At 37.6% G+C, this 15,394-nt stretch overlaps 1 protein-coding gene across 1 annotated transcript in view; it reads right to left on the minus strand.

The window, feature by feature from the left end:
• Positions 1-14,005, minus strand: part of zbtb47b (zinc finger and BTB domain containing 47b) — a 23,149-nt gene extending 9,144 nt beyond the window's left edge. Inside the window, exon 1 of the mRNA XM_061666358.1 lies at positions 13,811-14,005. Coding sequence (XP_061522342.1) covers positions 13,811-13,813 — 3 coding nt within the window. The 5' untranslated portion in view covers positions 13,814-14,005. The remainder of the gene's footprint in view (positions 1-13,810) is intronic.
• Positions 14,006-15,394: the final 1,389 nt, after the last annotated feature.

Here is a 15,394-nt window from a genome sequence, read left to right on the forward strand (position 1 = left end):
CGACGCGGTAAAAAGGCTTCTGTTTATGCATCGTGAATGTTAACAGATACGAAATGTTCAGCGTTGAAAGTTAGGCAGTTACAAGGCAGCTTCATAAATATCTTGTACAGTATCATACTGTATACTGTATCACTGAGCTCAGCCAATCAAGTGATCAATGAGGATGTTATTAATAAAAAAAAATTCAAATTAAATTAAATTTAAAAAAATTAAAATGGAACCCAACAGAAAGTAATTTGATGAAGCAAAACAAATAAATAAACTACATTTATAACATTTAATGTAATTGTAAAAATAATTTCAATTAGACAAATATTTTGTTAAAATCTAAAATAAATGAAATTAAACAAAATGTAGTTGAAGAAAAATGAATTACATTTACTAAACAAAAAACAGATTAAATAAAAAAAACTAAACTATAATTATTAAACAAAGCAAAATTAAAATATAACAGAAAATAAAACAAAAGCATCCAAACAAAATTTCATTGAATTAAACAAAAAATAAAATTAGCACATTCACAAAATGTAATTTAAAAAGTAAAATCAATTTAATTAAATTCAACAGTTTTAATCAAACAACTAAAACGGAAAAATTAGCTAAACAAAGAAATAAAAAAATGACAATAAATAAATGAAAATCAAAACTTAATTGTAATTAAACAATGCAAAATAAAAAAATTTTTTTTAACTGAACTACATTTAAAAAATGTAATTTTACAAAATCAAAATTTAATTAATTAATTAAAAAGAAAACATTGTATTTATTGAATAAAATGTATTATATGAAACACAGGAATATTTAATTACATAAGATTTTTTAAACAACAAAATTAATTAAATCTAAACTACACTAAATTACTACCATTAAATTAAAACAAATATAACTACACTAAATGAAATATACATCAACTAAATTAAGGATTAAACAAAACTAAAGTTAATTTAAAAAAATATTTACTTTAAATCGATATACATCCATCCATCAATTTTCAATACCGCTTATCCTGGTTTGGGTCGCGGGGCGCTGGAGCCTATCTCAGCTGACTTCGGGCGAAAGGCGGACTACAGCCTGAACTGGTCGCCAGTCAGTCGCAGGGCACATATAGACACGGACAATCATTTGCACTCACATTCACACCGTCGCTGAGTGGGAACTGAACCCACACTGCCCGCACCAAAGTCAGGCAAGTGTACCACTACACCATCAGTGACGTATAAATATACAGTATATTGAAAAAATAAAAATGAAAATAAAGCTACTGAAACTACAAATAAATAAATATTTAATACATAAATTCACATCTACAAAATTAAAGCAAATGTAATTCAGCTAAACTTAAAAAGTCCTTTTATTTTAGTTCATTTAATTTTACGTAATCTGAGGGGCTGTTTTGACTCTGAGCAACAATGTTTTGCTTCGGTGGTGGGTTGTGACCAATTACTTCTAAAAACCATCTCAAACAGCTCCCGCTGCAGATGCGTTACCAAAAGTCAGTCTGAAATGGAACCAACCTTGTTACATTTTGACCCCAAAAGCACTTTGGATCAGGACGAAGTTTCACTAACTCCCCCACTCGTCTCTTGTCATCTTCCCCGTCCTTCCCACCTCCCCACTCATCTTCAAAATGTCAGCCAGGCTTTGTTTGCCGTCATTAGAACGCCACTTTCGACAAGCCTCTCAGACACACGCCACCTCTTATACATTATTCATAGCGTACGTTGTGTCTGGCTGGCCTGAATAAAGGTTCTACAACTACCAGAGTAAAGTCGCAGAATTACGAGAATAAAGTATCTGAGAGAACAAAAGCGAATAAGATTGTAATTAGAAGTTTAAGTGGTAATTTCAATTTCACAATATTTTTTATCAAATGAGAATTAAGTGGTAATTTCTCTTGAATGTCAACAAGTATAACTATCACAAAAATGAAGTCAAAATACCATAAGACTTAAGTAGAAATAATAAAATGAGTCATAATTTTACAAGACTTCTTTTTAAATGAGAATTAAGTTGTAATTTAACTTGGTAAGTCATATTTACATGATTAAAATCAAAATATCACATGAAGGAAGTTGAAACATTACAAGAATAAAGTAGAACTACTACAAGAATAAAGTCCTAAGTTTACAAGAATTATTTACAAATCAGAATCAGAATAATCTTTATTGGCCAAGAATGTAAAAATATATGCACAAGGAATTTGTCTCCTTGTCTCCGATTTAACCCACTTGGTCATAATTGTCCTCGAAGAAAAACAAAATATAAAAATGAAGTTAAAATGTTACAGGAATTAAGTTAAGTCTGTTTTAACATGATAAAAGTTTCAATTTTTAGAAGAATAAAGAAAAATAGTTGAGTGACTTTAGATTCGGAATAGTGTAAGACAGCATTTTGTGTAGGTTGCAAATTTAGTAGAATTTTAATTAGATTTTATATACATTTGATCATGTATCATATTTGTACATTTTCTCTGTTTTCTTTTATATATTACTATATTCATATTTATGTTTTTATCATCCATTCCGAGAATGATTAACAGATGAATTGATTTAAGACACTCTAATGATGGGTAAAATGTTAGCGCATTTGAGAGTGGCGGACATGATGTGGACCTCCTGAAACACAGACAAAAGACAGACCAGTGGGAGCCACCGACTGGTCACCATGTCCCGTCTCCCCAATAAAATTTATTACAGAGTGAAAAAGTCTGCATCTCCTCAGTGCCTGGCCTCAGGCTGTCAAGCACGTGTAAATCTTTCACGAGTTGCACAATGCGTGTTACTCCGCTGTAACTACGGCCACGCATACCTCGCACCACAGCAGATTTAAGAGTGAGGAGTTGACTCCCATAGGAAGAAAAAAAAATGCCTGCTGAGACCAAGGAAACCTTTTTTCCCCCAAACTTTTAGGTGTTATAAAATCAAGTTCTCCACTGAATTTTACATTTAACTCAGTTTTCACAGGTGTAAAATCATACCAACTGCTAATGTAATGTTAACCATAAATACACGAATCACTACTTTTGGTTACAAGTGAGAAACATAAGGCAGCGAGCCAGTCATCATCATAAACGTTGTTATATCATCGACAATCAATCAATGGATTGATCGGGTTTGTATTTACTGAATAATGAAACAAAACAAAAATCAAATTATAGTCAATTCAATTAATTAATAAATAAAAAAGTAACCTAACATAAATTCAACAATAATAGTAAAATTACATACAAAACAGTATCAAACACAAATCTAATTAAAACAGTCATTCAAAATCCAATTAAACTTATATAATAAAACACATTCAAAATAAATTCAACAAAAACAATTACATTATTTTCCATTCAATTCAACAAAAAACACGCAAGTACTGTACACTACATGAATTCAGTAGTTAAATTAAAATATAAAAACATATCTCCATGAAAAAATTTAAATTAAATCCAAAAGGAGAACACTGAATAAAAATGTTACTAAAATTTTATCAAACAAAACAAAATGTAAAATGTTAAAATTTTAATGAAAGTTAAACTAAAGAAAAAATATAATTAAACTAAAAAGCAAACAAAAACATTAAAACAAAAATAAAAGAAAATTTAACAAAAACAGATTACAAATATTAAAATTGAGTTAAAAAAGAAACTAATTAAAATGAATAACAAATTGAAATTACACCTCACCGTTTTGTCTCAAATAAATACTCTTTGTCTTGGTGCCGAGTTCCGACAAATTATTGCAACTTTGTGTGAACAGAATGAAAAGGCCGTTTTCTGTTCATTTGGGTAAAAATGGGTCACGGGAACCCCGCTAAGAGCGACGGGGAAGGCAACAGGAAGCGACTGACACCCAAAGGCAGGGGAGCCGGCACCAGTGTCACTCCTCATCTTTCTCACAAGCTGGGAGATGGTAGGAGGACCGCAACGTACAATCATTGAATCACCAGACATGAGTGTGCGTTCATGACAAGGCTGGAATACCCAACGAAAGCAGACACCGAAATGGGCTGCAGTACAAATTAAAACCGTACAAAAAGCTACCTGGTGTGTAGCAGTTTAAACATGTAATGCTTATGCTAAATTTAGAAATTAAGCTCAAAAACATCCAGACCCACCATTCAAACAGAAAATGTGACAATGTGGAGTTTCGCATTTTTCATTTATTTTTTTGCATGGAGATCATTTCGAAAGAATATCATTAGCCTTTAACACAGTTTTTGCCAAAAATTGTTTCACACCGAGAGAGCCATCATTCTCATCATAAGCTGTCTGGTGTTACGTGCAACACTTTTTCCTCAAAATCAGACATTTCTGAAATGACACGACTTTATTCACATAAGTTTAAGACTTTTTTCCTCTCTCTCAAAAACATCTTTGGTCCTCGAAAATATATTACTTTTCTTCATGAAACTTTTGTTCTCAAAAATATAGGACTTTTTAGAAATTACACAACCTTATTTTCGTATGATTAATACTTTTTCGCTAGAATATATTACTTATATTACTATTACTTTTTTCCCAGAAAATATACAACTTTTCTTTCAGAATACATGCAACTTTCTTTCTGGAAATTATACAACTTTTCTTCTAGAAAATATATGACTTGTCTTCCAGAAAATAAAGGACTTTTTCCCCCAGAAAACTGCACTTTTTTTCATCGCATTTTTCCCAAGGTGTATGACTTTTTGTTACTCGAGAATACAGTATACAACCTTTTTCTCAAAAGTCTACAACCATTCTCATAGGACTATGAATGTCTCAAAAATATAGTACCTTTATCGCTAAATTATATGATTATCAAGATTACGAGACTGTATAATAGAACACACTACTTTAAAAAAAAAGAATACGGTGTGCAATTTTATTCTCAATTTAGATTTTCTTTTCTTTTCAGTGTGGCCCTAATACCCCTTCATATGGTGATAAAGTTAGCTTGTCAGGACATCTGCGTCCCTATAAAATGTATAATTTTTGTAGCATGTTGTCAGACGCTAGACAAGAATCAATACGTTGTAGCACTTTGTGTCGAGCAACCTTGCGCATTTGAATGTAAAATCTCAACTCCTACGGGTGTCATGAGGTACAAATTACCCAATTATTGAAAAGTAGCCGGCCAAATTGTCTAGAAGACTTCTTGTGTGTCTGCACGACCTCCACCTTTTAAATTCAATCAGCACTAGCGCGGACCTTGAGGCGAAAGCAGCGTATACAGTAGCATCATCCACCCACAAGCCCTCAACCCCAAATGCCCGTCTGCACACATACCTGAGAGGCGGTATATGCGATGACACTGCAGATGCAAACAGATGACGAAGACATAACAAAACGTGGCCGGGCTGGGCTTTTAACAAGGCCCGCAGTGCTTTTTACGGCCGCGCCATAAAAACATGCTAATAAAAATCTATGTTGCGGGTTTGCTGCCAAGGTCATGCCAGTCGTACGCACGCCAACGTCAGGATTCAAAAGCATTGGCCGAGACAAAGCAGTTTATTAGACAGTAATGGAGTCAAGGTCAATAGTGACAAGAAACACGTAAGCAATTTTTACACCGATGAAAAAATGGAATGATTGACTGTTCTCACAAGAATTTTGTAGGATTTGGACAAAAAATAATTAGCAGCAAGTTGACATATTTTCAGGTTATTTTAATTTTTTTTCACAGATTGTACAGTTGTTTGACCCCTTTGTTATAATTTAGTATAATTTATACAAAAAGTTGGTTGTTATTTAAGGATAATGTGAAAATAATCCATGATCATCGGGTTTTTGTTAGAATTTGTACAAAAATTAAGGCATTTTAATGAGTATCAATTTGATGTATTTTCAGGTTATTTGGGGGGGAAAAAAAAAAAAAAAAAAAAAAAAACCCACCTTGTTATTTAACAATGGTTTGACAATAATAGCCCTCGTCTCATGAGGATTTAGTAGGAAATTTAGGTGTTTTGGTTACTTGAAAAATTTGTTTTCTTAATTAGAAAAAGGTTTAAAAAATATATCCCCCGGACTCACCAGAATTTAGTGGGAACTTATATGAAAAATAACACACTGTAAAGATAGCAATTTGACATATTTTACTGATAACTAATATATATGAATATAAACTTCTCCTCACTAAGGTCGCGGACATGCTGGAGCCTATCCCAGCTATCTTCAGGATAGAGGCGGGGTACACCCTGAACTGGTCACCAGCCAATCACAGGGCAAAGATAAACAAAAAGTCACATTCACACCCACGGGCAATTTAGAGTCCACAATCAACCTACCATGCATGTTTTGGGGATCTGAGAAGAAACCGGAGTACCCAGAGAAAATCCACGCCGGCACGGGGTGAACATGCAAACTCCACACAGGGCGAGGCTGGATTTGAACCCGGGTCCTCAGAAGTGTGAGGCAGATGTGCAAACCATACCTCACTGTGCCGCATGAACTTTTCATTAGTTATAAAATAGTTCCCAGTCTCACAAGAATTTGTATTTTGAAGAAATGTATTTTGGCAATTTCGAGTAACAAAATTTGTGTTTTTCAATGACTGGAATGAATTTTGCAAAGAATGTTTGGTTTTGGCTAACAATAATTTAGTATGACACATGCAAAAAGTGACACACTGACATATTCTTAGCAAAATACTTTTTGGGAAAAATAGTCCAATTAGGGAATGAGATAAAGAAATTATCGTACAAGGCCGAGGTAACGCCCCAGGTTCTGTTGTGAATTTAATATCTCAACTTGCATTTGCATAATACTTTGTCTGCCACCCTTGTAGAAGTTCAATAAATCCTAAACTCGTACCTTTCTTTGAGGAAAATAACATCCTCTCTTGGTTCACCTCTCTTGAAACAAAATAATGAGGTTAAGAATAACTAGGCCGAAAAAAAAGGTGGAAAAACAACATAAATGAGATTTCAAGCAAAATTTGCAGCAGAAGCACAAGGCAAACGGTTGCTGTTTCATTTTATTCCCCGCAGCCTCTTAAAACATTGATTCCTTCCCCACCGCAACCCTGAAATTAAAGACAATATTATCTGCTCTAATCCCACACATCGCATCACCTGATCCAGCAGTTTTAGGAGCATCCCAGCGAGCCAAATCCCTTCCCTGATACACCCGCCTCACTTCGACCACCAGATCGGAATACATTTCCATCTATATGTAAATTCCAGCACAGGTGACAAGCCACTCTACAACTGATGCACATTTAGCCGAGCATGAAATTGGGATGCACAAACACAAAGATTTGATCTTGGATTGTCCTGGATGACATTTGGGTAAAGTTTTTGGGCTGTGTGTGTGCGTGTGTGTGTGTGTGTGTGTGTGTGTGTGTGTGCGTGTGTGTGTTGTCCGGTCAGAATTCACATTGCGATAAGACTGTTGAGTGCCAAGAAGTTTGCGTCTGGGCCAACGAGCCGAGAAAGGAAGCCCTGAGTCAGAAAGGCCGGCCAAGGGAGAGGGCTATGGTGCTGGCATCTCTTTCACACACAAATGCACACAAATACACACTGCGATGCCTCAGCCAAAACACAATGTTCCCATGCCATGACACTGGGCAAATACCGACCACCATGATGCCCAAAAAACGTGTCGCGCAAGGCGTTAATTGGGTCTACAGTTCTATTTCTACATGGTATAACAAAATTTTGGCCAACCTTAGCTTCATTTAATAAGTCCATAGCCTTGTCTAACAGGAAAAAAAGCACTTTACTGCCATCCTGTGGCATCTACAGGCAAATACAAACTTTTTTGTGTGTGGTGTCATTTATTCACAGATTTTCACTGTATACTATATATTGAAATAAAGAATCTTGTTTGAATTTAATGAAAGAAAATGTCTTAGTGCAAAATCTGTCCCTGTTTGGTTGAAGACAATTTGATTAAGTTTTGGTATGAATGGCAACAGGGGTATTGACACTAGTTGTACTTTCTGCCATCTTATGGAAGACCATTTAATTATTCTACCTGTCACTATACGTTGCTAGCATAGATCGCTAGATAGACGACCCAATTGCCAACTTGGGTTTTAAATTGTGAAAAATTGTATGACATCGTTAATAAGCCTACTTTAAAATTAATGTACAATTCAGTGTCGTATTTCAATGTTGATTTAAGCATTGAAGTTTTTTGCATGATTACAACTGGTTTTAGTGTACACTTGTTTTTTTAATGCTTACACTGCACAAAAGTCAACAACATTTTTACAATTACAATGCAAGTAAAAACAATCTTTAAAAATGTGTTTTAGCAATTATTTTATTGTGTTATTGGAGTACAAAGTGAATTTATATTATATATTTGTTTTTTTCCCCCTATACATGTGTGTGCTTACCGGGATAGAAAAAGAAACTGAAAACTTATTTTGGAAAATATTGCATTAGTTTTAAACCCAATTTACATTTTACTAACAAGTGTGTTATATTTTAGTCATAAGTAATAGTAATCAAAACTTTTTTCCAGATGTTTTGCTTCCCGCACACACCTGGTTTTATTTTAAACATTGATTTTATTTTATATTTAATTAAAAAAGGCTCCTAAACAATTGCCTTTATGTGATACAATCGTTATCTTATACAGTGGGTACGGAAAGTATTCAGACCCCCTTAAATTTTCCCCTCTCTTATATTGAAGCCGTTTGCTAAAATTATTTAACTTCATTTTTCCTCAATGTACACACAGGACCCCATAATGACAGAAAAAAAACGGAATTGTTGAAATTTTTGCATATTTATTAAAAAAGAAATACTGAAATAGTATTCAGACCCTTTGTTGTGACATGTATTTAACTCGGGTGCTGTCCATTTCTTCTGATCACCCTTGATGGTTCTACACCTTCACTGTAGTCCAGCTGTGTTTGATTATACTGATTGGACTTGATTAGGAAAGCCACACACCTGTCTATATAAGAGCTTACTCGCTAGTGCATGTCAGAGCAAATGAGAATCATGAGGTTAAAGGAACTGCCTGAAGAGCTCAGAGACAGAATTGGCTCTGGCCAAGGTTACAAAAACATTTCTGCTGCACTTAAGGTTCCTAAGAGCACAGTGGCCTCCATAATCTTTAAATGGAAGACGTTTGGGACGACCAGTACCCTTCCTAGAGCTCGCCGTCCGGCCAAACTGAGCAAGAGCCTTGGTGAGAACGGTAAAGAAGAACCCAAAGATCACTGTGGCTAAGCTCCAGAGATGCAGTCAGGAGATGGGAGAAAGTTCCAGAAAGTCAACCATCACTGCAGCCCTCCACCAGTCGGGGCTTTATGGCAGAGTGGCCCGACGGAAGACTGTCCTCAGTGCAAGACACATGAAAGCCCGCATGGAGTTTGCTAAAAAAACACCTTAAGGACTCTAAGATTCTCTGGTCTGATGAGACCAAGATAGAAATTGTTGGGCTTAATTCTAAGTGCCAAGTGTGGAGAAATCCAGGCACTGGACGCTATCCTGGACGAAAACCTTCTCCAGTGCTCAGGACCTCAGACTGGGCTGAAGGTTCACCTTCCAACAAGACAATGACCCTAAGCACACAACTAAAGTAACAAAGAAGTGGCTTCAGAACAACTCCGTAACTGTTCTTGAATGGCCCAGCCGGACCGCTGTCTTAAACCCAATTGAGCATCTCTGGAGAGATCTGAAAATGGCTGTTCACCATCCAACCTAACAGAACTGGAGAAGATCTGCAAGGAGGAATGGCAGAGGATCCCCAAATCCAGGTGTGAAAAACTTGCATCATTCCCAAAAAGACTATGGTTGTATTCGCTAAAAGGGTGCTTCTACTAAATACTGAGCAAAGGGTCTAATACTTATGGTTGAGTGATATTTCCGTTTTTCTTTTTTAATAAATCTGCAAAAATTTCAACAATTCAGTTTTTTTCTGTCAATATGGGGGGTGCTGTGTGTACATTAATGAAGAAAAAAATAACTTTAATGATTTTAGCAAATGGCTTCAATATAACAAAGAGTAAACATTTTAAGGGGGTCCGAATACTTTCCGTACCCAATGTATATTTTTGATTTTGCCTTTACAAAGTCTAACATAGCTCCGTCTTGATTGCAACTTCATATAAGTACATCGCAGTGCTGTTCTTCACCACAAAATTCATCCCTCCCAAAAAACAGAGTTGTTTTTTTTAGGTTAGTGCATGCGTACTTAATAAAATGACATGGCATATGTGCTTTGATGAGGTCTGTTTGAGACAAAAAGAGCTTTGTGACGTTGAGCGGCAAGCAGGTGCATACTTGGCCCGGGGCCATCAGGAGGGAGGATACTGTGATATGTTCATTATACCTTTCATAGCGGGAGAGAGAGGCTAACACAAGACTGCAAAGAGCTTCTTATCGCAGGAATCTCTCTGCTGTGTGTGTGTTCGGGGATGGGGGGGGGTGTTGATGAGAAGGTCAGAGAGGACAAAAGGGTAGAGGAGGTAGAGGGAGGGAGGGGGGAGAGAGAGCATCAGCTCAGCTTTCTAGAGCCGCAGCCAATCAATGGTGGGAGGGGAAAAAAAGCCGAAAGGACTGTTTGGGAATGCGCTTATTGTCTTTCTGCTCAAGAGTTTGATGAAAATTATGCTGACCAATCATGTTAGACCAATTAAGCTACAGTTAGTTAGTTTTAGCGGCCTCACAGGACACAGGGCAGGGAGAAAGTGAAAGATGGTTACACAAGTACTTCAAGTTTTCCATGTGTTTATGACATCATCCCACACACAACTATGCTATTATTTTGTATACCGCAATAACAAAGCCAGCATATCAGCCTTGGTTAGAATACTCGCCAGTTTTTGCGTGGATTAGCCTTATGTAGCAATGCACTTGCAACTGTTACCCATGTTGGCTGGGTTTTAGCCTCTTAGCATCGTTTGTTAGTCTCAACTACCAGTGTGTTATCTACTGCTATGTTTTTTTTTAGCCATCATTAGCATATATTAAAGTCTGGTCATCGTGCATGTCAGCCATCAACAGCTGTATTTTAGCTTCTAGTCATAATGTGTTAGCTTTAACTACTAGTGTGTTAGCAAATTCTAGTAGTTATTAGGGACAGCAGTGTTTTAGTATCTAGCGAGCTAATGATGTTGGTATCAATTACCAGAGTGTGACCAATTCCTGGTTATTAGCCATAATTATCTGTGTTTTAGAATTTTGACATTGTCTGTTAGGCTCAACTACTAGTGTGTTGGTATGTCACTAACTGGAAACACTTTAGCCTCTGCCCGCAATACACTTTAACTCTGGGGGCGGGGGGGGACTCAGCGTTTTAGTTTTTATACTCACTAATCGCGCCTCACATGTAGTGTTGATATGTTTGATTGCCACACATTTACTAAAACACAAGCTACAAATACCATTGGGGTTAAATTAGACACGCTGGTTGAAATCAAATGTATTTGTAGTGTGTATATATAATAAATAAATTTAAAAAAAAAACATATATATATATATATATATATATATATATATATAATATATTAATAATATAATATTATTATACAATATAATATAATAGAATGGGGACATTTGAAGTGGCTCGGACTCTGCAGTCTGTCACATTGTCCAAGGTTCCTAAACTCAGGGGCATAAATTAGCAGCACGGTTTCCACGGTGGATGTACTCCCGACTACTGAGCAGAGTTTGTTGCTGGTCTCTGGAATGGCTGCACTTTTCACAAGGCAGACAGTTACCCTCACTTGGCAGCAGGAGATAACGAAAGCCTCCACGAGTGAAGGGCGGGCAGGAATGCCGTGAATAGGTGGTTACATAAAAACTCACATCACCCTGTGAGGATGGAGACAGGAGTTGACAATTAAGAGTGATTACAAGGGCCTCAGCAAAACATAAAGACAACTATTAACTATTAAAACTATTATGACAGTGGAGGCCAGCTATGGGGTTAAGATTGCGGTAGTATTGTCCTCAGAGGTTTGGAAATGGACAGAATGGCACGAGACGCCGTAAACAAATGATTTACCTTGCACACTTCTGCATTGACATATGGTGGTCAAATGCGCTACCCATTGAAGAGTCCCTGTAGGTCATAGCCACGTTAGCAGGTTAGCTTAGCTAGCTAAGGGCTCTTTGAGGTCACGATTAGTGCGGTCAGTAGTTTTTCCCTTCTCAGATGTTAGGTAAGGGACAGAATGACCAGAATAATATAATTTGGTCACTTCTGCATTGAAGGACAGTGGCCCCAAAGACATTTGAAAAGTCCATGTTGGTTCTGCCTCAGTCTAGCTCTGGAGTCCTTTTTTAGATCTGGAAATGGACAAAATGATGTGTGATGCAAATTAATGTGATTGGTTTGTTTTGCTCCCTTCCCCATTGAAGTACGGTGGCCCTCAATGGTCAACTGTGCTACCCATTTAAGAGCCCCTGTTGGTCACGGCCAATAACTACAACATGTACACAATTTTGCTGAGACGATGATGTGGCAGGCCCGTGCGCCAACACCGCTAGCAGCTGTAACGACGACAACAACAAAACAATAGTGGATCACAGTTTCAGGTGTTCTTTACTTTGGTGGTGATCTGGGCTTTCATTCCTAAGCAGTTCTTACCTTGTCAGTTCACACAAATATCGCTTTCCTTGCATTCCCCCCCATTGCAGCTAGTATAAGTTTACATCACACGGGCTTCTTCTTCTCTCTTTTAGGCGACTCCTGTGTCAGCGTTACAGTGCCACTTCAGGCTTGGCACATAACTACAGCATTTGAGTTTCTGCATGCACACACACATTTCTTGAAACGATTTAATGTTTACGGGAAACTTTAAAATTAAAAAGAAATATATTGGGTCCATTTCTGTGTAGACATGGCCTCAGACTTTTGGAAATGGACAGAATGACACATAAGTCATCAAACAAACGATTTGATTTGCTCTATTTAGCATCTTAAGTATGATGGCCGCAAATGGTCAAATGTGCAAATGATTTAAGAGTCCCTGTTGGTTATGGTCGATACGAGCTAGCACAATATTTTTTCCCCCTCTTACATGTTTGGAAATGAATATATTAACGCACAATGCCACAAACGTGGCTGATTTGTTTGGTTGACTTCCATATTGTAGTACAGCTAATGTCAAAAGCCCGACCCATTTTAGAGTCTCTGTTGGTCGTGGCCGAGGCTAGCTTTGTGGTCTTTGAAATTAAGAACACAGCATTTTCTTTCTTCTTAGACTTGACACAATTTTGGAAATGGACAGAATGACACAATGCCAAAAATTAACACAGCTACTTTGTTTTGCTCACTTGAGCTTTGAAGCATAGTGGCCCTAAAATGTCGAAAAGGGTGGAAGAGACTCAGGGAGTGGTACAGGTGCATTGGTTGGAGTGGCGAGGATTACTAGTTGGCAGAAAGCTGCAATTATCATACAGGTAAATTAGTTCCTTACAATTCGTAAAGAAATACTATGTATAGGGTGGTCAAAACAAAGCACCAGAAGCCACGCAGAGAGCACCAGGGCTCACCCCAAGTGACCTGACCCAGATATTAACCCAAGCCTCCAGATGTGAACACACTGGCTAGGATTACTCCACCACATGCTTTCCTAATGATGGAGCCCCAGATGACCCCGGAGACTTCACGCCGTACAGATGGACAGAATCTGCGGGTCATGCACTGTCGTGGAACTGGACTTGCACTTTTCAGTGTGGCACAAACATCCTCACTTTTCTTTTTTTTTTTTTAAATTGCAGCCATTGCAATCCACTAAGTTGTCCCACAAACTTCCACGCAAAGGCGCCAGTAAGCAACAAAAAGACGCTTAATGTGTACCAAGTAATGGTACATGTCTCACCCACAAAAATGAAAAATAAACAAAATGTGACGCTGCTGTGTGTAGCCTACCATTTTGATCCAGCAGCGACCAGAGGCTCCAAGGAGTCCTGCAATAACTCCTCTTGCGCCACTTTCCACTCCGCCATGAACCCCCCCCCGACAAAAAGCGTGGATTTGTCACATTTTGGTCCGGTTCTTTTTTTCCCCCCCTTTGCGGCCCGTGGACCTCCTCCGAGCTCCCTGTAGCGAGCGAGACAGACAGAACAAAAAATTGCAGGGGCTGCTTAGCTTTTTTTTTTTTTTTGCAGGACGAATTGTTTTTTTTGATTGGAGCTCTGGGATCATATGGGCGCTTTTCCTTTTTTTTTGGGGTCTTTTAAAGGGACACCGCGCCGTTTTAAAAGCGTTGAACGGTTTGAGACGCGGCGACCCGTCTTTTGACGCGTACTCTCAACTATATAATCTGTATTACATATTCATTTTTGGGTATTTAAAAGCAGTAATGCGCATATTTAGCCTACGGCAAAAGAGCACCCTGTGCGCCTCCTCTTCCAGTGTGCGCAGGTTGTGACGTCACGCGGTTTACCAAATTCATCCCGTTATGAAAGTAACTAACAAAAGTCAACGTGTCCCCTCCCGGAAATAATACACGAAATTCTTCATTTAAATGAAATGGAACAATATTATTTTACAATTGTATTAAAAGCTAGAGGAATAACCTACCATGCAGGGGAAAATATATTTTGTGCCAAACCCTGCAGTAAAAATTCGTGTAAAAGGTCTTTCTAGGTCGATTGGTGAGTTGTTCCTTTTTTTTTTTTTAGGTTTTTGCATTTGTAATTAGTTTATATTTAATTCTACCCTATCTGGTAAACCTATAGGGATGATCTCTTTTAATCCAAATGAGCTATTGCTCTCTGAATCAGAAAATTTTAGCAAGCTATCTAAATACAACTACAACTAAATACAACTAAAAAAAACTAAAACTAAGGTAACTTAGTTTAGATGTCAGTTTGATTTTTTTTAAAATGTGGCTTACTTTCATCATAAGTTAGCCTTACAGGGTGGAAATGTAGGAGCAAGACATACAGGTTACAATCCTCTATCCATCCATTTTATTACACCTATCCACGGTCAGGTCACTGGGGCAGCAGTTTAAGCAGGAAAGCCCAGACTTTCCCCTCCCTAGCCACTTCATCCGGCTTTTCCGGATGAAGTGGCTAGGGAGGTGTTCCCAGGCCAGCTGAGAGAGATTGTTTCTCCACCATGTTCTGGGTCACGTCCCATTGGGACTTGCTCGGAACACCTCCTGGGAGCATCTTAACCAGATGCCTGAGCCACCTCATCTGATGCCTCTCGATACGGAGGAGCAGTAGCTCGACTCTGAGCCCCTCCCGGATGACTGAGCTTCTCAGTCAATCTCTAAGGGAGAGCTCGGACACCCTGCGGGGTGGTTACAATCCTAAAATGTACAAAAAAAGGCAAAGTTTAACTTACTAGCTTACTTTTTCCCTTTAAAATAGTGACATGACATCTGGAATATGGATTCATGGTTTGTATTTGTATATTTACAGAGACTTAAATATAACCAACAACAGTGTGTTGATATTTTCAGGATTTACATTTGAATTGCAAATATTTTGTGATCTATAA

The sequence above is a fragment of the Phycodurus eques genome, chromosome 21 (assembly GCF_024500275.1).
Source record: "Phycodurus eques isolate BA_2022a chromosome 21, UOR_Pequ_1.1, whole genome shotgun sequence".
Lineage (NCBI taxonomy): Eukaryota > Metazoa > Chordata > Actinopteri > Syngnathiformes > Syngnathidae > Phycodurus > Phycodurus eques.